The following is a 21,708-nucleotide window of genomic DNA, read 5'->3' as shown; positions in this document are numbered from 1 at the left end:
TGCCCTCCGGTATCTGTCACACCCAATCTGAAGAGCTTCAAGACCTTCTAGAACCATTTTCGAACATTATCGACGTCAATAATATCCCACTGGGTCAAGGTTTCCCTGTGACGCACCACCTCGACACTGGGGATGCCTCTCCTAGCAGCCGTCCACAGTACCGAGTCTCCCACGCTGAGCGACAGGCCATCAACGCGGAAGTTACGAAATGCTTGCTAAGAAGATTATCGAACCCTCTCATAGCCACAGGAACTCACCAGTGGACCTTGTGAGGTACAAGCATGGCTCAAGGCGCTTTTGTGTTGACTATCGCCACTTGAACATCATCGTCATCACCCTGACTACGCGCACTGAAGGGCAAATTCCTCTCCCGCATCTCTCCAATTAACCGTCTTCGTTGCCAGCTCTGGTGATCAGATCCCGCAAACTTATAAACCTCCTCCGTCCACCTAACTTTCTTCCGCCCCCTACTTCGTTTTCCTTGTCTTGGAATCCACTCCGTTACCCTTAAAGGTGGGTTCAGACGAGCGGACGGGATCGCGGATGGTCCGCGCGCGTCAGCGCGGTATCGTGACACGTCACCAAGCATCCGCAATTCGGTCCGCACGTCGAGCATTCACACGAATGCAGCGCACAATCCGCGCGTACTCTCTCCCTCAGCGTGCTTGAGCTGTTTGCGCGGCTCCGAATACTCTGCTACCCAGAGTTTCAACATGGACGCCCACCAGAAACTTAATTCTTCTCGCTGCACTGGCTTTAGTCATTGAAGTGTCTGAGGACGACGAGGAAGCCTTCACCGCTAAAAAGCGGTTATATTGGACAAAGCTGTGAATACAAAAAAGTATTTGACGTTTTGAGAACGCCAAAGAGTAAGGAAGAATGGAAAGTCGTTATAGAACCTTCTTCCCAACTTCACTCATTCCAACGTGCACAAGCTCAAAAAAGTGCAGCAAACACAGAGAGAACAACTCAGAGAAACACGCAGAGAACACACAATGCTCCATTTGAGCGGAAAATACGGCGAAAAGCGCGCCAAAACGAATGGCGCCAGCATCGAGCAAAGCCGACTTCTTTCCGGATAACTAGCCAGACGAGCGCTCGAGCCAACGTTGACTGACCTAGAAGCAAAAAAGAGCAAGAACAATCCCGGTCCGCCGCCAAGCCCGCGGACTGACAAAGGCGCTCACCTTTTTCACTCGGTCCGCGGTCCGGGCCCTGAAAAGTCCGCGCCGCCCGCTCAAGGTCGCTCAGAGGAGTGACGTTCACTTCATGTGGCACGCGGAGAGCGCTGAAGCGCACGGGCCATCCGCGATCCTGTCCTCTCGTCTGAACCCACCTAAAGGACCAGCGGTTATCTTGCCTTCACATTACATGCTCTGCCTAAGCCCATCTGTTCCTGTTGATTTAAACTAGGATTTCATTAACTCAAGTTGGTTCCCTCACCGACTCTGCCCGATTCCGGGCCCTTAGCGTTATACCCATATTTTTCTTACCCAAGCTGGCTGCGTTGTCCTTAACTTAAGCTAAACCATTTTCGTTAGCCTCCACGTTTCTTCCCGGTAGGTGAGTACCGGCAAGATACAGCTGTAGGCTACTTTTCTCTCGAGGGAACTTGGTGAGTTGCCGCTCGTGATCTGAGGGACCTGCCATGTGCGCTCCTACCGATTCTTATCCTTCTAGTTATTTCCCTCTCGTGATCCAGGTCAGCTGTCACTACATACTTAAGTAGACGTGTTGCCTTAAGAGGGTTCACTACTGACAGTGTCCGTAGGAAATACATGGGAACTTTCAGAAGCTGTAGCGTGTCTAAAAATGGCTCGATTTTCATGCGGTCCTTGGCGGCTAGCGTTTTCTTCTTTAATGAATGGAGGAAATGTTGCAGACAGATGTTATTTTTTAAGTTTCATTTTTTTTTACAAATCAGAGGTAAATATCCAGAAAACTTGCACCTTTAGATATGTCGGTCTTTCATGTGATATCTTGAAAAAACTAAGCCAAACATCAGGATTTCGTCGGCAACATTTCCCCCCTTTTTCTTTCTTTATTGTCAGGCCGAAATTTTCATTCATATCGAGCGTAGTATTTGCGTTTTATAGGCTCTGAAAGTTGTGTATGTATTTTCTGCGGGGATTTGAAATTCGCGCCAAATGTAACAAGCGCGACGTGGCTCCATCCGAAGTAAGAATATTTGGTCGCTACTACACTCTACCACCAGCCTCTTGGTTGTTTGTGTTCGTGCGCGCAGGTTTTTACCCAGAACTTGGACGGACCTGAGCTCTTTCTTTCCTTTCTTCTTGCTTGAGCTGTATTCGGAAATGATTTCTGCGTTTCTGTTTTGCTCGCGCTGTTGGTGCGGAAAGGAAGTGGAATGCAAGGCCACACCCAAATGTTCCGTAAAGGAAGTGGAATGCAAGGCCACACCCAAATGTTCCTCCCCCATTTCCCCTCTCGGCAGCCACACAATAAGGCATTGTTAGTGCAATATAGCATCACGCAGGAATGACACAACAAGAAGGAACGATTTATTCAGGCAGCCCCTTTTATAGCCCGCCGGTGAGGTGACGTTGTGATCACGTGGTCAAGCCAAGGTTTGCCGACGACGCATCATCTCTCCCCCCTTAAAGAGGAAAGCGTACAGGTGGCCGTCGCTGTCTGGTTGATCTTCGCAAACCAGGCGGGCCAGTTTCCGTCCCGGATGCTTCTGGGCTATCTTGCGACGTGGTCGGAGCGTCGTCCGCAGGTTCCCGCTTGCCAACTTCTCCAGGGGCTCTGTCTTCTGATTCAGTCCGACGTCTCAGTTGGTCCAAGTGCCGCCGCTGAAGACCTTGCTCCGAGTCAACGGAGACCATCATGGAGCCCTGTTGACCATGCACTACTCCTGGAATCCACCTGCGACCTGCTCCGAAACTGCGCATCCAGACCGGTTCTCCCACATCCAATTTAGTCGCACCTACTCTTCGCTGGCTTTCTGCCGACTTCTCACCGGGCTTGATGCAATCCATCTTTGTTCTTATCTGGTAGCCGAATAAGTGTTCCGCGGGCGACTCGCCATGCTTAACAGGCGTTCGGCGATATCGGAACAAAAACCGAGCTATACGCATTTCCAGGTCTTTTCCAGGGTTTTTCTTTAGCCCTTCCTTGAGCGTGCGCACAGCTCTTTCGGCTAAACCATTCGATTGTGGGTGATAAGGGGCTGTTGTGAGTTGCTTTACGTTGTTTCGTGCCAGAAACTCGCGAAAAACGGCGCCCACAAATTGTGGACCGTTATCTGAAACGAAGGTTTTTGGAAGGCCGAAGCGTGCAAATATTGACCGTAGTGCGTCCACCGTTGTTTGCGATGTGGCAATTTTCATTGGAATTGCTTCTATCCATTTTGTTTCAGAGTCTACGACGACCAATACCATATGTCCGTCCATTGGGCCTGCGAAATCTGCGTGTAGTCTGCTCCATCTTTCCCCGGTTGCTGGCCACGCCAAAGGTATCTGTGCCGGTGGCATCGCAGCGGTCTGTGCACGAATAGAGCATGATTTCACCAGTCGCTCTATGTCAAAATCCAGACCCGGGTACCAAAACAGCGTTCTCGCCGTGCTTTTCATGGACGTCATACCAGGGTGCGTCTCATGGAGCAGCCCCAACAAACGCTTTGCCGCCGCCATAGGTAGAACAATGCGATGTCCCCAGTACACCAAATTGTGGCTCACGGTTAGCTCTGTTCTTCTGTTGAAGTACGCCCGGAGATGCTCAAGATCCTGCGGTAGATACGGAGGCCATCCGTCGGCAATCCACCTTTTGACCTGTTGAAGAGTGGCGTCTCGGTTTGTCATTTGTTCAACCTCCCGGGCGCCGACCGCCGTTTCCTCAAGACACTGGGCATACAAAACGTACTCGTCGGGAGCGACATCCCGCGGCTCCGTAACCGGCAATGGCAAGCGACTGAGGGCGTCTGCATTGGAATTCTCGCTGCCCTTGCGGTACTGCAATGTGTAGCTGTAGTTGCCAAGGAACAAGGCCCAGCGCTGGATTCTCGCAGCCGCCATCGGTGGTATTGGTTTGCCTGGATTGAATAAACCAGCAAGAGGCTTGTGGTCGGTTACTAACACGAACCGATTTCCATACAAGTAGTCCTTGAACCGTGCGACGCCGAACACCAGTGCTAGTGCTTCTTTTTCCAACTGAGAGTAGTTACGCTCTGCCTTTGTGAGTGTCCTGGACCGGAATCCGATGGCGTAGTCAACACCGTTCACACGGTGGGACAAAACGGCCCCAATGCCTACTGATGACGCATCGCACTCAAGCCGCAGTGGCTTATCCGGGTCGTAATGAGCAAGGAACTTGGAAGCCACAATTGCCTGCTTAACTTTCTGAACAGCTTTTTCTTGTTCCTTGTTCCACTCCCACTTGGCCCCTTTAGCTAGGAGGGCGTACAGCGGAGCCAGCACAGTGGCCAGATTGGGCAAGAACTTGCCGTAATAATTTACAAGTCCGAGAAAAGCTTTCAGCTCACTCACTGAAGTAGGTTCTGGGGCTTCGATAACAGCCTTGATGCTATCGTCTTTTGGTCGCAGACCCTTAGCGTCGATCCGATGGCCGAGAAAAGTGACTTCGTCTTGCCGGAATTTGCACTTATCCTTGTGCCGTCGGAGACAGTACTCCCGCAGGCGTTGCAGCACCCTCTTCAGCCTTGATACATCGTCCTTTTTTTCAGCGATGATAATATCATCCAGGTACACCTGAACTCCTGGAATATCGCCCAGCAGCGCGTCCATCCGCCTCTGGAATATAGCTGGAGCAGAACTTATGCCAAAAGGTAATCGGTTGAAACAGAAGAGGCCTTTCTGAGTGTTCAGCACTGCTATCTTTTTGGCATCCGCGTCTAAAGGTAGCTGGTTGTAGGCCTGGCGTAAGTCCAACGTCGTAAATACTTCTCCGCCATTCAGCTTAGCAAAAATGTCGTCCACTCGAGGCAACGGGTACTGTTCCATCACTGTGGCTGCATTCACTGTCATACGAAAGTCTCCGCACACTCGGAGAGACCCATCGCCCTTTAAAACGGGTACCACTGGTGCTGCCCATTCGGCGGTTTTCACAGGCGCCAGGACATCTTGCGCAACCAGTTGGTCCAGCGCTTCAGACATCTTGTCCCTCAAAGCGTAGGGAACCGTACGGGCCTTAAAAAACATTGGACACGCATTCTCTTTCAGCTGCAATGTGACCGGTGGTCCCTTGCATACGCCGAGTCCTGGAGCAAACACGTCAGCATATTCGTTGAGCAGCTCTTGCAGTTCCGTGCTGTCAGCTTTTATCTCGACTGGTTGCACACTCGCGACCACACGCGACAGCATTGCCACCCCAGCCTCGTTGAATGCCTTGATTGTGTCTCTGCCGCACAAAGATGGTCCGACGCTGTCGACCACTACGACCGTACCCGGAATGCCTTTCCCGTCGCATGTAGCCGTCATACTGAGCTGTCCGACAACTGGGAGTTCGCCCAAGAGGCAGGATAGCTTAAGCTGTGATTTGCGCAACAGCGGCCACAGCGCCTCGTACTTCCGGAACGTCGCTACGGAGATGACACTCACGGGTGATCCTGTGTCCACCAGCATAGTAAGAGGGACGTTATTCCAATTAATGTCCTTGTAAATTGGCCGAACCTTGCGGATGCTGGCTTCTTGGTGGAGAACCGCTGCAATAGTGTACAGGGCTTCGCTGTCGTCCGAGCTCGTGTCCCCTGCTGCTGCCATTGCGTAGGAGCCCTGGCGTCGTTGGCCTCCCGGGTGCGATGCGTGCCGAAGGAAACTTGTGCTGGACTGGCACATTCGGCGCAGATGTCCTCGTTTGCCGCACCGGTAGCACACCGCGTGAAGGTGTTTGCATTCCGCCTCGGTGTGCGACTCGCCACCACACCTGCCACATGTATCGCACTTCTCCAGCCTTGGGCGCGGCTTCGATGAACGACTCTTTTGACGGGCAAAATGTACCTCTCCTGGCTCTGAAGAGTGCATGCTTTTGGCGTTCTGGGAGGCTTTCTGTGCCGAGACAACAAAGTCTTCCGCCTCTTCTAGTGTAAGCTTCCGTTGAGTCAGTAAGTGTCGCCGGACGTCTTCATCTTGCACACCGCACACAATTCTGTCCCGTAACATGCGCTCCAGTGACGTTCCGAAGTTGCACTTCTCCGCTAGCCGCCTAATTTCCGCAATGAAGTCCTGGGCAGACTCCCCGTCTTTTTGCGAGCCCGTGAAGAAAGCATAACTTGCAGCGATCTCGTTAACTTGCGGAGCATAGTGGTCTTCCAAATGCTGGACGACTTCTTGGTAACTCAGCTCATTCACTTGTTTTGGATGACACCGCCCCTGCACCACTCGCACCGCACTGTCTGTGAGCGAAACTATGAGCAGCGCTCGCTTCTTCGTTGGTTCCGCGATGCTATGGGCTTCGAAGTAAGCCTCCAGCCGAACACGATACGTAGGCCACGTACCTTCTGCATCCGTGAATTCCGGTGGCCGCCCGGCACTCATTCTTGCGCACGTAAGTTCGCCTAGCGCCGGCGCGCTATCTCGTCGCCACTGCAATATAGCATCACTCAGGAATGACACAACAAGAAGTAACGATTTATTCAGGCAGCCCCTTTTATAGACCGCCGGTGAGGTGACGTTGTGATCACGTGGTCAAGCCAAGGTTTGCCGACGACGCATCAGTTAGTGCCAAAACACAGGATAGGGGCTCTCTATTCAGGACAGTGTGGGAAAACAGCATTGTTCTTTGCGCAGCGCAAGGGCGCAGTGACCCAGGTGTCGATAGAAGTCAGGAATGAACCTGCAAATATTTCTCATAGGAGGGCCTCGATCCGATAGCGGCCGGCGCTTACATGAACCCACACGCCTGGCTGTTTGAAAACCGGTACTGGTACGCACGCCGAGCCGAGAGTCGACGGGTCGGGTCAAGTCAAATCCGCCGCAAGGGGTAGGTGACTCAACTCGACCCTGAACCGATGTGCTTGTAAACGCTGTTGGGTCAAAAAGTAGGGTTATTCTGAGGGAAGGGGATAAATGCGAACTTGCATTCCACGTGCCCCGTCGCACCTCCGATACAGCGAGGGCATGCCTCAATCTTGGAGGCTGCTACTGCTTGCTTGACGCTTAGTGTCGCTACAGCTGAACCGGTCTTGAATCGCTAAAGTCGAGTTCATGTAAACACGCAGTGGTTGAGTTGGATTGACCATGTTCAAACCGACCCCCGAATCGACCCGCCACTATCGGGTTCATGTAAACAGGGCTAATGGCGTAGACTAATTGTCATGACGTAGCGATTAACCTCCTTTCACTGAGGCACTTGCCAATCACCTGCGATTTCACGCTATACTCGCGGACAACTACGTATGCCAGTGCAAAAGCCCACATCAAAGGGAGAAAGGACCGTGTCCTTCCTCTTCCTGCTCAGCCCATGCTTCACTGAAACTGCGACGTCATGAGAACCGGTTGAAGCCAACGTTCGGCTTTGGCTCCAAGCTAGTGAAACCAGAATGTGTCGGATCGGCATCGAAACATCGGTTCTCTAACGAATATTTGGTCGAGTGTCGCTCTTTTTCCTCTAATTCTCCTCCCGACCAGGCATATCTCTGCAGAATGTTCGCGTTATCAGTGCAGGTGCTGCTCACTGGACGCGGGTAAGCGTGGGTGCACCATTTGGAATTGGGGTGGGTGCACCCTTTGGTGCACAGTTGGAATTCGCTTGTGCAATGACGAAATTTGCGTTCCGTCACCACGAATAGCAAGAGGACGATCTCAGTGCTTTTGCAAACCACACATCTCACCCTTTTACCCAAGTCTGATATTTGCTCCGTGGTGGAATTATAAGCAGTGAAGGAGACATGAATCGAAGTATTTCAGCAGTAATTTAGTTACTGAAGTGACTATCGCCCATAAATAAATTGAAGAATTCGGCAACGCCGATTGCAACAAACGTGCTCGGTGGTCATCGAAGAAGAACCTTCAAGATGAGGCGCTAGAAACAACAACAACGCAGAATAATGTCGAAATAGTTGCGTCTGGCTGCAATCCTTCCAGATAACGCTGATCGCATTTCGCATAACAAAGTGATATTCCCGCGAGCCAACGGTTTTGAACTCGAACAAACAAGTAGTAAAACAGTTTCGCGGCATTACTTCGGTCAAAGAAGCATCGGCCGGATGCTTAAACGAAAAGTAAGGTCAACAACAGCAAAAGACAATGCAAAATAAACACTGGCAGCGCAAACAATGAGAGCTCAAAAAGCTTTTCACTGATGCCGCGTCGTCGAACCGGCGTCCACACTCGTACACGGTCACCAGGCTTGTATCGCGTGTGGCGACGGAGGAATACGCGGAATACGGAATAGCCGGCCAAAGTGCGGAAGGGGAGGTGTTCTGAAGGTGTGTCAAAAGATGACTCACACTCATCTGTTCTGGCTAGGCTAAACCAACACTGCTTCTTACTACAGGCTGTATACTGCGTTCTATCATTTTAAATGTATTTTCGCAGAAAAGATGAGAGGGAGCTTAGGGGGACCCAAACCGGAAAACGTACTTTTCCTTGTGGCAGCTGAGTGGTGGGTTACTGGGAAAAGGTCCATTCTGAGACTACCACCAATTGAGACGGGTTATTCTTTTGTGCTTCCATCTCCCTGCTTTGGCGGGATATACACAGAAAGTTCTCGGCCCTAATTTTTGTTCGCGAAAGAACTAGTACTTTCGTGTCGCGGTCGGGGAGATGCCGCGGTAGAATTTACCCGCCTGGAGGAGTAACAGAAGTTCCCCCCTTTTTGTGGTAGTTAAGTGCTGCCATCTATCGACAGAAAAAGTTAAAATCTGAGTTGCCTCGTAGCTGCTGAGCCCTCTTAACACTTGCAGCATCTCGCTACCAATTGTCAAATGCTGCTCCCTTGCCAAACTGTTTAACATTACTTTGGTTTCGTGCATGTTAATTTTTAGAACCACCGTTCTGCTCAGCCTTTCTAACTCGCTGATCATGCTTTGCAGTTCACCTGAGTGACTCATCAAGGCAATGCCATCAGCGAATCGCAGATTATTTAGGTACTCTTCATTAACTCTTACCCTCAACTGTTCCCAATTCAGGCCTCGGAATACCTCCTGTAAACAGACGGTGAAGAGAATTGGCGAGATCGTGTCTGTCGGCCTGACGCCCTTCTTTATCACAATTTTATTGCTGAATTTATGGAGGACTAAATCAACTGTGCAGTTGTTATCAATATCTTCCGCTATTTTCACATAATGCTCCTTGACGCCCTGATTCTGCAATGCCAGCATGAAAGCTCAGGTTTCCACCGAGTCAAACACTTCCTCGTAATCAGTGAAAGCTACATATAAGGGATGGTTATATTCTTGGCCTTTCTCTATCGCCTGAATGATAGTGTGAATATGGTCTGCTGTGGAATATTCGTTACGAAAGCTTGCATGAATATTTGGTTGATTGAAGTCTAAGGTTGCCCAGAATATGATAGCGATTACCTGAGCGGTCTGTAATTTTTCAAGTCCTTGGCGTCTCCTTTCTTATAAATTAAAATAATGCTAGTGCTCTACAAAGCTTCTGGTGAGCGCGATGTCAAAAGGCAATTCGTATACAGGGTGGCTAGTTTTTCTAGCAAAATCGTTCCTCTGTCCTTCAAGGGATCTGCTACTACCTGATCCTCACGAGCTGCTTTCCCCCTTTGCATTGCCCCTAGGGCTTTTTTACTTCCTCTTTAGTTACTCACTGGATGATACATTGCTGTACGCTACTCTCGCTCTCATTAACATTCTGATTACATTGGCTACTATATAAGTTTGATTGGACCTCTTCGGCTACCTTATCGATCTTATCCATATTTCTAATGACACTGTCTCTTAACACATACATCTGGTTTTTACCTCCGCCTAGTTTCCTCTTCACCGCTTATAGGCTACCTTCGTTGTTTAGAGAATGCTCGATTGTCTCCATATTAAACTTCCTTATGTCTGCTACTTTGCACTTACTCATTAACTTTGAGAGCAGATCTGCGAGTTCTTATCTTTATATATGGTTTGATGCCCTCATTATTTGGCGTTTTCTAATCAGATCTTTTGTTTCCTTGGATAGCTTTCCGGTGTCCTCTTAAACCATCCTGCCGCCTACTTCTACGGCGCACTCCGTAATGATAGCCGTGAGATTATCGTTCATTGCTTGAACATTAAGATCTTCTTCCTCAGTCAATGCCGAATATCAGTTATGTAGCGAAATCTTGAATTCGTCTACTCGTCAACTTTCCCTCTTACCGGCCACTCATTAATGGACTTCCGCTAACTCGAGACCTTACCATTCTGTGGTCGCTACAACGCATCTTTCCGAGGACATCCTGCACGATGCCAGGGTGAGCGCACGGTATAAGTGCATTTGATTTTAGTCTCACCATTGGGGCTCTACCACAGGTTTGCGGAAGGAGATATTCATGATTCGGAAAATTATATCTGTCTGCAAACTCTATAAATAACTCTTCCCTGCTATTCCTTGAATCTATCCTATTGTCACCTATTGTCTTGTCGCCAGACTACTTCTTGCTTTCATTCGCACTGAAATTGCCCATCATTACAGCGTACAGTTATTTTACTTTGGTTATTGGCGATTCCACATCTTCGTAAAAATAGCGGTGCTAGAGGGACACGCGGGTATTAAATGGGATGTTATAGTGCTTACTGAAGTTAAGAGGATAGGTGAGGCGTATACAGCACTAAAGGGCGGACACATACTGTGCTATCGCGGATTAGCGGACAGATGAAGAACTACGTAGGAATTCCTCATCAATAAAGATATAGCTGGCAACGTAGCGGAGTTCTATGGCATTAATGAGATGGTGACAGCTATTGTAATTAGGCTAAATAGAGGGTACAAGCTAATATGATGCAGGCCTATGCGCCTACATCCAGCCATGATGAAAGGAGCCTCCAGTTTATCCGTAATTTAAGATCTTACGTTGGTTCAGGCATCTCACAAAAACGAGAAAGGAAAGAAGCGCTCCGTCCGCGCTGCCACCAACTGTGGGATACCAACTGGCCCATGAGACGAGAAAGGTCTCGCGGTGCGGTGTAAAATTCTTTTGCGCGCACGCGCGAGCGTAATTTCATGAAACACAGCCGAAAGGAACTCAGGAAAAGGGATCCAAGTATTCAAAATGCTCTGCTGCAGGCGACCTCGCCTAGACGCACCAGTGCGGGCAAACCTCAGTTGCTTGATCGTCACTTGTGGCGGATCCACGTGGTCCACTCGGCGGAGGTGACCGGTTTCCTCCAGGGAGACTGCAAGAGTCCATGCGCGTTTTCTGTATGTCCGGGACAGGCTCGGACAATAAGGTGCAATGAACTGTGTAAATAGAAGGCGGTTATAGGATGATGCGTTCGCATTTGATGCTTATCTCTTTTGTCGCATCCCATTACCTATAACTGGCGCTAAATAATTTCGCTTTGCTTTGGCTGGCTTTTGTGGCTCGTTAATGATTCTTTGCTTTACATTTGCGGCATTCCCTCTTCCTTTTAGAAGTTTGGATGCCTTGTGTGATGATTTGCTAAGATTTTATATTTCTAGATTTACAAACATTTTGCCCTTCTTGGCTGGATCGGCAGAGGTCACGCGCTCGCAATGTATTCCGCTGGCGCTCGCTTTTCTGACTCTCCTCCCGTAGGGCGAGGAAGTCGTTTCTGCGCCTGCGCCGACGCCAGTTTTCCTTCTCAATCTCCGTCGGTGACGGTTGTCGCCCTCTGCTCGATGCAGGCGCTGGAGGCTTTACTCGTCTATACTCGCCGGACACGCAAATACATGCCTGCCAGTATTTTCGTCTAATAGTGCTCACACAGTCTAAGCAGCAAAAAAAAAAATGGCTGCTGAGGAAAACAGTGAAGTCACCTGGCGCGTTGAAATATGGACGGAGTCAGCGCGTCATTGCATCGCTGCTACAACAACGCTCAAGTGTGGGCAAGTTGGTAAAAGTTCATGTTTGGGAAATAAGATCTTTAGACTGACAAGAAAACGCTAACATCCTAGTAAACAATTTAATCACAAGGCTACATACGCACATATTGAAAAAGGTGCGAAGAGTGAAGGAGCCGTTTATATGACATTCAGGCTGGGGTACCGGCCTTCGCTAGAAAGAAAACGAAGGTGCAAGAAGTGCGACATTTATGCGTTAATGATGATAGAGATAAGAGGTCTTATTTACGATGAAATCTAAGAGCCGCATAAAGTAAAACCTAGGTGGTTATTTTGCAGTGACACGCTCAAGACTGCAAAGGATTAAAAACAGTATGAGGACAAAGAAATCTAGTGAAATGACAACGTATGTTACAGCAATGCGACGCATGGAAATAATTACGATTTGTATAAAAGCGGAAACAAAATCTGTGTGGGAAGATTACTCACTCAGAAGTATCCTGCACGTGGCACCAAAAACAGTATGAAGAAAAGGAGATGCAGCGAAATTCCAACGTATAATAAAATGATGTGGAAAACGCATTGATTACAGAGCACATAAAAACATCAAAAGTAAAGTTTAACGAAACCTCGTCTGGTCGGGTAGTAAGTGTTTTTCAACAGAAAAATAGGCAACGCCGATCAGAAGTTGTGGTAAAAAGACGGGCGTTAGGCTTCCATACGGAAGCCTTAATTGTTCATTGAACACGATGCTTAAGAAGAAAGGCTTTAGTACTCTGAGTACTCAAGCGCTTAAATACTAGGTGCTATCGTGATTACATACGCCAAAGCGGCAATTTTGAAAAGCATTTGAAAGAACACATGGAGGACGTGGAAAACAAAGCAGTTAACAGCGCACTTGCAGAAAAGCTCTTAATCGCAACGACGACAATTTCCCGTCGAGGCATGCAAGACGCCTCGGAAGACTATTGAAACTTATACTTAAGCTCCGCTTCTCAAGTGCAGCATCAAGTGCATTAACTTCCGGAAGACGGAATGTCCATTTCCCTTGATCCAAAATACGGCTCGGCGCATCTTTTTTTCCTATTGAATATATTTAAGAGCATCAACGAAATCTACGCGAAAAGTTGTGAGAAAGTATGACTGGAATACAATGAAGTAAGCATAAGTACAGATGCAAATATTGTGAGCCTTCCATGGATCATTTTCTTTCACGTGTACATACCATCGTTATCCGTGGCTACACCTGTGGCACGCGCCTCGTGTTCGTCGTTAGAATAAATGACAGACACGGTCGTCTTGCCGTCTCGGCTTAGCCTTCGTTCACAAACGTCCTGCCGTCTCGGCCTAGCGTTCCTTTACAAGTCGCGGAGGTGAAACTCGATCCCCTTGCTGCCCTGTACTCTGCCTCTCGCTGGAGCTGCGTTCTGGTCGCCTTTCGCACCTACCACCATAGTAATGCCAACCGAAGGCCAGACCTCTCCTGTTTCATTAAAGTTCTCCTCCACCTCCAACCGAAGACAACCCCGACCCTGCCGGACCACCTACCTCGGCCTCACCTGCACCGCCTCCTCCGACCGCGCTCTTTTGACAACGCGACCAGCCGATGTTCGCTGGTAGTCGCGACGGAGACGCGGATGACTTGCTCGACACCTGTGAACGCTTCAGTGCTTACAACCGGTGGGACGACGCTTCAAAATTCCTCAACGTTTCTTTCTACCTCATTGAGGTCGCCAGAAACTGGTTCATAAATCGCGAACCCCACACCACTAACCAGCCCACCTTCAAACTGCAGTTCCGTCAGTACTTTGCCGACCAGGCTGTTCGGACTGAGGTCGCCAAGAAAAAGCTCGCTTCCCGCTTTCAATGTCCCGATGGATCCTACGCGTCTTACATCAAGGAAGTACTTGCGGTTTGCCGGCGTTTTAGTCCAACCATGCCGGAAACTGACCGCGTCTACAACGTACTGAAAAGAATCAATTCTGTGGCTTTTAACACACTAACTGCCGAAAATCCTTCAAGTTTCGATTCAATCATTACCACCTGCCAGCGCCACGACCAGCTGCAGTCCTCCCGCTTGCAGCCCAGCCTTCCGCAGCCTGGCCTCGCTACGGCCTTGACCTCTGCTGACCTCAATCTGCGAACACTGATTCGAGCGATCATCAGCGAAGAACTCGAAGTACTCAGCCTTTTCTGCCGCCACGGGTGTGATAATTCTCCCGAACCTTCTAATGACAACAGGACTTGTCGGGCTAGTTGGTTGATCATAATGCATAACGCATTTTGCTTCTAATGACGCCGGTATCCGTAACATCATTAAGGAGTTGGCAACATTCACCCACCGTATCGCATCCGACCCTCCTGCTACCCGCCCAGCGCAGACTTACGGTCAAGTCGCTGCATTACCCCTCCCTTTGTCCACCCACTTCGACCGGCACCGACATACAACCACAACAAGGGTAGAAAAGGTAGCGCAAAAAAAAGGCGGGGACACAGAAAGATGACACCACACAGCGCTAACTTGCAACAACTTCTTTCTGTGTCCCTTTCTTTTTTCTTTTGCGCTACGTTTTCTGCCCTTGAAATGAACCAACAATCCCCCTTCTGAACGACATCAACACAATGGCGACGACTCAAGCTGCGCGCTATTCTTTTACGCACCTTGGCGCCCCTCCCGACCAGTGTGCTACTACTGTGGAATCAGAGGACATATCTCTCGCTTCTGTCGTCGACGCCTTCAGGACGAGCGCCGTGGTTCCGCAGCCTTCGAAAGTGAGCTACATTCTTCATCCTATTATCAACGCCGGCCTTCTTCTAGCCCACCTCGCCAATTCTCTCCGCCGCCTGTCCCCCGGCCTGTACCTAGTGGGGTGTCCCCATCTCCATATCGCAGCTCAGTGTCCCCACTCCGACCCTCAACAGTTCTCCATGTCCGTCACTCGGAAAACTAGACGATGAAGTTTCCGGAGGTGAAACTGCACTTTGCGAACTGGCCAAATGTCCTCCAGATAACCCATTAAATAAGATTTCTCTTTTAGCTGAAGCATTACCTGTCGATGTCTTGATTGACACAAGGGCTGAAATTTCTGTTGTCTACGCTGATTGGTGCTGCCGTTTGCGGAAAGTGACGACTCTATATGATGGGCCTGAACTTCGTGGAGCAAATTATGTCACGCTGTGCCCTACCACGAAGTGCCTTGTTATCGATGGTGTCTGCCACCATGCGCAGTTTGCTGGGCTCTCACCTTGTGCGCATATGATAATTTTTGAATGGGATATCTTGTCTACCGCTTCAACGTTAATTTGTTGTGGCGACCATGTCATCCATATGACAGACAGTGATTTTTCATCTGATTTCTCCGACCGACATCATCCCCTCACTGCCGCAGCTGATACAGTTTTGCTTCCTCAGCGCGAAAAACTCCTTAGAAACATCACTGATGGGGACGTACTCATCGCACCATTTCATCATTATTTTGCACGCGGACTCACCTTCCCATCAAGTCTTGTCTGGTTCTGCAGCGGCTCAGCAATCGTAGCAGCCATGAACACTGCACGCGAGTCGCTCGTGCTGCCTAAAGAAACTTCCCTTCCTTGCGTACTGGATGCTGAACCTATGTCCCTGAGTGTGCCCACCGCCCTTCTGCATCAGCAACCTGCTTCATCAGGCGTCTACAGGTCTATCAAAGACAATTAATCCGAACCTCTAGCCGAATCAACGCCAAGAATTCCTCATATTTCTTCACAATCACCAAGCCATTTTCGATGCCACTTCCCCACCACTGGGACGGACTACTGCTGCACACCACCGCATCTTTACGGAAGGGAACTCGACCGTATGGCGACGGGTTTATCGGGTTTCTTTTCCGGAATAAAAATTCATTGAAGAAAATGTCCCTGATATGCGCTACACCGCAATATTACTCGTCCCTCAACAAGCCTATGGTCCTCCCAAGTAGTGTTGGTTAAAAAAAGGACGGCTCGGTACGATTTTGTGTTGACTACCGTGCGCTCAACAAAATTACCCGCAAAGATGTTCACCCGATGCCTACGGATTGATGACGCGCTTGACTCTCTCCAAGGCGCCGAACATTTCTCGACCTTCGGCCTACGCTCAGATTATTGGCAAATACCTATGCACGAGGACAACAAAGAAAAAACTGCTTTCGCAACTCCCGATGGACTTTACGAATTTAATAGTATGCACTTCGGCCTCTGTAACGCACCAGCAAAATTTGAATGATCGATACTGTCCTCGTGGCCTGAAGTGGAGAACCTGTTTGTGTTACTTGGATGACATTGTTATCGTTTCTTCAACTTTTCAAGGCGATCTCACGCGCCTGAATGAGGTTCTAACGTTCCTCGCATCAGCGGGCCTTCAGCTCCACACCATTAAGCGCCACTTTGACCGAGGAAATAAAATTTTGGGGCGTCTTGTTAGCCACGACGGCATTCGTCCAGACACTGACAAAATCATCGCGGTCCTGAACTTTGCTCGACCTCAACGGACTGCAGATTTGCGCAGCTTTCTTGGCATGACATCCTACTTCCGGCGTTTTAATAGGGATTCCGCAACTATTCATTGATTTATTATTATTTTATTTCAAAATACTGCAGGCATCAGTGCTGCCCAGGCAGGAGAGGGTTACAAAAAGTAAGCTTGCAAAGAACGCTCAAAGGTATTAATGTTAGTACATTCAACAACCGAAGCAGGCAGGCGATTCCATTGTTCGATTGTGCATGGGAAAAAAGATTTTTGGAACTGCTTAGTCCTGGCATTGTATGGCCTTATCACTTTTGTGTGGCTCAGCCTCGATGATCTTTGTGGTGCACAAAGTAAATACGAATCACGTGGCAATCCTGTTTTGTTATGATATAGTAAGTGCAAAAATTTTAACCTGGCAACCTGTCTGCGCATCTGGAGCGGCTCCAACTTATGCTGCCTCAGCATATTAGTAACGGAAGAACGTTTCCGGTAATCGGATGAGATGAACCTGGCTGCATGACGTTGGATGCGCTCCACCTGCACGATGTATTTTACATGATACGGATCCCACACAATAGAGGCGTATTCTAGGACTGGTCGAATCATAGTGCGATATGCTACAAGTTTTGCGCTCTATGTGGAACCTTTTAATTTCTTGCGTAGGTGCATAATTTCCTGAATGATTTCGAGCATATATCATTGTGATGCATATCCTATTTAAGATTGGTAGTAATTGTCAGGCCTAGGTATTTAATGGATGTGACTGCATTTATGCATTGATGTCCAATTTTGTAAGCGTATTGTAGGGGATGTTTCTTAGTTGTAATTGTCATTGACGCAGTTTTAGATTAATTGATTATCATTGCTCTTTGTTCACACCAGTCCGCGAGTTTACATAAATTGGTATTAAGTAGTTGCTGACAGGAAGAATTCTTGATAACAGAATAAATGACACAATCGTCGGCAAACAATTTTACAGTGGTACCTTCATCAACATTTTGAGCAATATCATTAATATATATGAGGAACAAAAGCGGTCCCAGCACAGATCCCTGCGGTACACCGGACAGAACATGCAGACACTCAGATCTCACTCCACCACATTCAACAAACTGTCTGCGATTCTGTAGGTACGCTTGCAACCAACTGATAAGAATGTCTGGCATCCCGATTTCTTTTAGCCTCTCAATAAACAAGTTGTGCGGCACACAGTCAAAGGCCTTAGATAAATCCAGGAAAATTGCATCTATTTGTTCGCGATTATCAATGGCCAGAGAAAAGTCATGAATTACGGATAATAGCTGCGTTGAAGTGGACACGTTTTTACGGAACGTATGCTGAAATTCGGCAAAGGAGTTGATCGATTCAAGATAGTTCGATATGTGATGAGCTATTATGTGCTCAAGCAACTTGAAACACGTACGTATGAGTGAAATAAGCCGGTAGTTTCTAGCATTTAACTTTTCACCGGACTTAAAGACTGGCACTACTCTTGCGACTAACCAGTCACAAGGCAGGCAACATTGATCAAGTGAGGCATTAAAAATCAGGTAAAGGTAGTAGGAAATGATCCCAAAGTACCGATGAAGAAAATCATTCGGAATATCATCGACGCCATTTGGCTTTTTTGTTTTTATATTTAATAAAAGTGCATTCATGCCCTCGCGGCTTAGAACTAAATTCGGCATCATAAAACAGGGTGGAAATGCATTAACAATGGGGCGATACGATGAGGTAGAAATTTGAGTGAATGCTCTTTGAAACGTAATATTGAATTCATTATCAATGTCTTTAAAATCTGAATTAATATTACCATTAATACATAGCAGATCGACACTCTGCTTACTACCGAACAGAAAGCGACAACATTTGCCAGGAGAATCTTCCATAAAAGAACCAAGGGCATTCTCATAGAAGTTTTTGCGCGCATTTCGCAGTTTGGAAGCCATATCTTCTTTGAGAGCATGCAGGTTAGCCTCACAATCCGTTGATTTCCGTTTCCGTGCTAAGCGCCGTTTCCGGTGAATGATATCACGGCTGATCCAAGGGTTGTGATGCCTCATTTTCTTACGCCGGACAGGAATATATCTGTTAATGCATTCCATGACCGTAGTCTTGAACCTGTTCCAAAGGAGCGAGACGTCACCTCCGTGTTTAAACTCGGGAAAATTAAAGTGCAAGGCATCAAGAACCGATTCGTCGTCTCCAGCTGAAATATCATGAAACGTTCTCAGAGAAGGCAGTAGTTTGCTCCCATGTGCGTTTAAATTTATATGGACTGACTTATGATCAGCGATAACTTCCGTGATGGACACATAACAATCTTCGGCAAAATATTTAAGAAATATGAGATCAAGGGTCGTTGCAGTTGTTTCCGTCACACGTGTGGGAGCAGTAACCAACTGTGTTAGGTCATGAGAAAAAACTGCGTCGAGGAGAAAACGTGCACTCTCGGCATCATGCGATTCTGTTATTTTTAAAGAGTTGCATTTTATACCGGGCAAGTTAAAATCACCGGCTAGCACAAATTTTTGATTAGGTCTTATTAAGCCTTCAAGATGATCAGTCAGTTTTGTGATGAAGGATACTGGGCTTCGGGGGGATCTATAAACGACGCCGAGTAGAGCGGAAAAGTCGCGATAGCTGATTTTACACCACATACTTTCGTGATCTGTAATATGATCGACTAAGACGCATTCAATTTTTTTTTCACTATCACAGCCACTCCATCCCCTCGCCCATCGCGATCTCACCTCACTATCTTATGGGAAGGGTCATGATTTCAGAGTCAGTGATGTGGGATGACAGCCATGTTTCAGTAACTGCCAGTATATGGGGATGGTGAAGAAAAACAAAATCTTCAAGTTGACTTGCTTTGTTAGAAAGACTTGCATTTAATAAAGAAAAGCGGGGCGATTTGGCCTCGGATCATGTGGTCGGTTTAGCAGTATTAGGTTGGCGCAATTTCACTACTTTCGAGTCAACTTCCTCCGAAAATCTATACATCATTATCTACACGAAGTCTATCGTAGTCAAGAGATATCTTGCTGGCCAAAGATTTGAACTGCTTACCATACTTCCAAAGATTGGCGCGTTTATCTAACGTGGCCTCGCAGAAATCATGACAGATTGAAATGTTGGAATCCTTGAGCTTAGAACAGTGTCGCAGCACACGCATCTTTTCGTTGTAGCCATAGAACTTTAGTATGACTGGTCTGGGCTTATCACCTTTCTTTTTACCCAGTCTGTGCACCCTTTCGACGCTCTGTTACACGCAGCTTACGGCTAAAGATTACATCAAGTACGTTTTCCTTCAAATAATAATAATAATAATAATAATAATAATAATTGGTTTTTGGGGAAAGGAAATGGCGCAGTATCTGTCTCATATATCTTTGGACACCTGAACCGCGCCGTAAGGAAAGGGATAAAGGAGGGAGTGAAAGAAGAAAGGAAGAAGAGGTGCCGTAGTGGAGGGCTCCGGAATAATTTCGACCACCTGGGGATCTTTAACGTGCACTGACATCGCACAGCACACGGGGGCCTTAGCGTTTTTCCTCCATAAAAACGCAGCCGCCACGGTCGGGTTCGAACCCGGGAACTCCGGATCAGTAGTCGAGCGCCCTAACCACTGAGCCACCGCGGCGGGGGTGGTATGATTTTCATCGACTTCCTCAGGATGCCAAAGAATTATCAGGTTACGGCGTCGGCTTCTGTCCTCGAAATCATCGAGTTTCTTTTGTTGTGCACAGAACTTTTTTTAGTGAGGGGATTTCAGACCTTGAAGGTTTAGTTCTTCAGTGTGCTGAGCTAGAACCTGGAGGGTATCATTAAGTTCAGTGAACGTTTCATTCATTGTTTTTTCGAGCTAAATTTGTGAGGCGGAAACATTATCTATGAGAGTCTGCAGAGCAGCCTGCATGTCTTGTAAAAACTTTTTAATGTCATCGGGATGAGGTTCAGTAGGGGGAGGCCCTGGGCTAGTCTCCACGTCTCCAGCGAGCAAGAGCAAAATAACGGTCCATGGTACATCAAGCATCAAAATGCACTTTTCCGGGCACGGCAGGGCAATGATGCATCGATTGTCACTACGAAAACAATGCATACAGTGATTGGAACGAACCTGTGAAAATGGCAGAAAATCGTTCATTGCTGCATCCGTGGCGGTCCCGCCGTGCCCTCTGAACATTCCAGACACGTAGCTCCCTTTAAGTACGGAAAGTAGTGGCGCTTTTGTTTTAGGGGGTGGGGAAGCTTGCGTCCCGATGCCATGACTTGCTTCCACGTGGCTGTGGTCGAATGTGAGCAAGGGGGGGGGGGGGGGTCGCTGGAAGAATTCGTTCTCGAACATACTATCGTAGTCCACAGCGTGACCTGTGCAAATAGCAGAAAATGGTTCATTGCTGCGTCCGTGGCGGTCCCGCCATGCCCCCTCGTGCCCTCTCGTGCCCTCTCGTGCCGTGCTACTCCATTTCATGAACTACTTAAAGCGCACGGCGCTTTCGTGCCAATGCTCGGATCCACCGACAGCTACGCAACTTCAAGCTCGAAGATGGCATCCTACGCTGCTATGTATATTGCCCTGATGGAACCCGCTGGATCCCAGTTGTGCGGCGGGTGCTTCGCCCCCATATCCTAGCGCCTCTCCACGATGATGCTACTGCCCGTCTCCTAGGTTTCCACAAAACCTACGACCGCGTGAAGCGATGTTTCTTTTGGCCTGCCTTATTCTCTACCGTTGCTAAATACATCGCTTCCTGCCTCCCGTGCTAACGTCAAAACAGCTGACTTCTCCACCCTCTGGCCTCCTTCAGCCCCTTCCCTGTGCCGCCACGCCGTTCGAAGTGATCGGCGTTGACTTGTATGATCCTCTGCCTCTCTCCGATCGAGATAACTATTCTGTCATCAAAGCCGTCGACAGCTTACGCGATACGCCGACACGGAACCGTGCCCACTGGCTCGGCTCAAGAGGTTGCAAATTTTATTTTACGATCTATTGTATTCCGACATGTTGCTCCCCGGGTGCTCCTAAGTGACCGCGGGAAGACCTTCTTATCGACAGTGGTTGCCGAAGTTCTTCACGCATCATCCACCTTTCATAAGACAATCTCAAGCTACCATCCCCCGATTTACGGTCTGCCTGAGCGTTTTCATCGCACCCTGTCGGATATGATTTCCATGTACGTGACACCGGATCATCTTAATTGGGACACTTTTCTACCATTCGCCAGTTTCGCCTATAAACCAGCAATACAGCGGACTCCCGGTTACTCTCCGTTCTTCCTCGTTTGC

At 48.3% G+C, this 21,708-nt stretch overlaps 1 protein-coding gene across 1 annotated transcript in view; it reads right to left on the bottom strand.

Moving 5' to 3' along the window:
- LOC144123446 (uncharacterized) overlaps nucleotides 1–21,708 on the bottom strand; it is a 775,538-nt gene that overhangs the window by 621,531 nt on the left and 132,299 nt on the right. The window contains exon 3 of the mRNA XM_077656272.1: nucleotides 11,213–11,302. Coding sequence (XP_077512398.1) covers nucleotides 11,213–11,302 — 90 coding nt within the window. The remainder of the gene's footprint in view (nucleotides 1–11,212; nucleotides 11,303–21,708) is intronic.

This window comes from Amblyomma americanum, chromosome 3 (assembly GCF_052857255.1).
Source record: "Amblyomma americanum isolate KBUSLIRL-KWMA chromosome 3, ASM5285725v1, whole genome shotgun sequence".
Lineage (NCBI taxonomy): Eukaryota > Metazoa > Arthropoda > Arachnida > Ixodida > Ixodidae > Amblyomma > Amblyomma americanum.
Note: the sequence above shows the minus strand (reverse complement) of the source record. Positions and strands in the feature narration are given on the sequence as shown.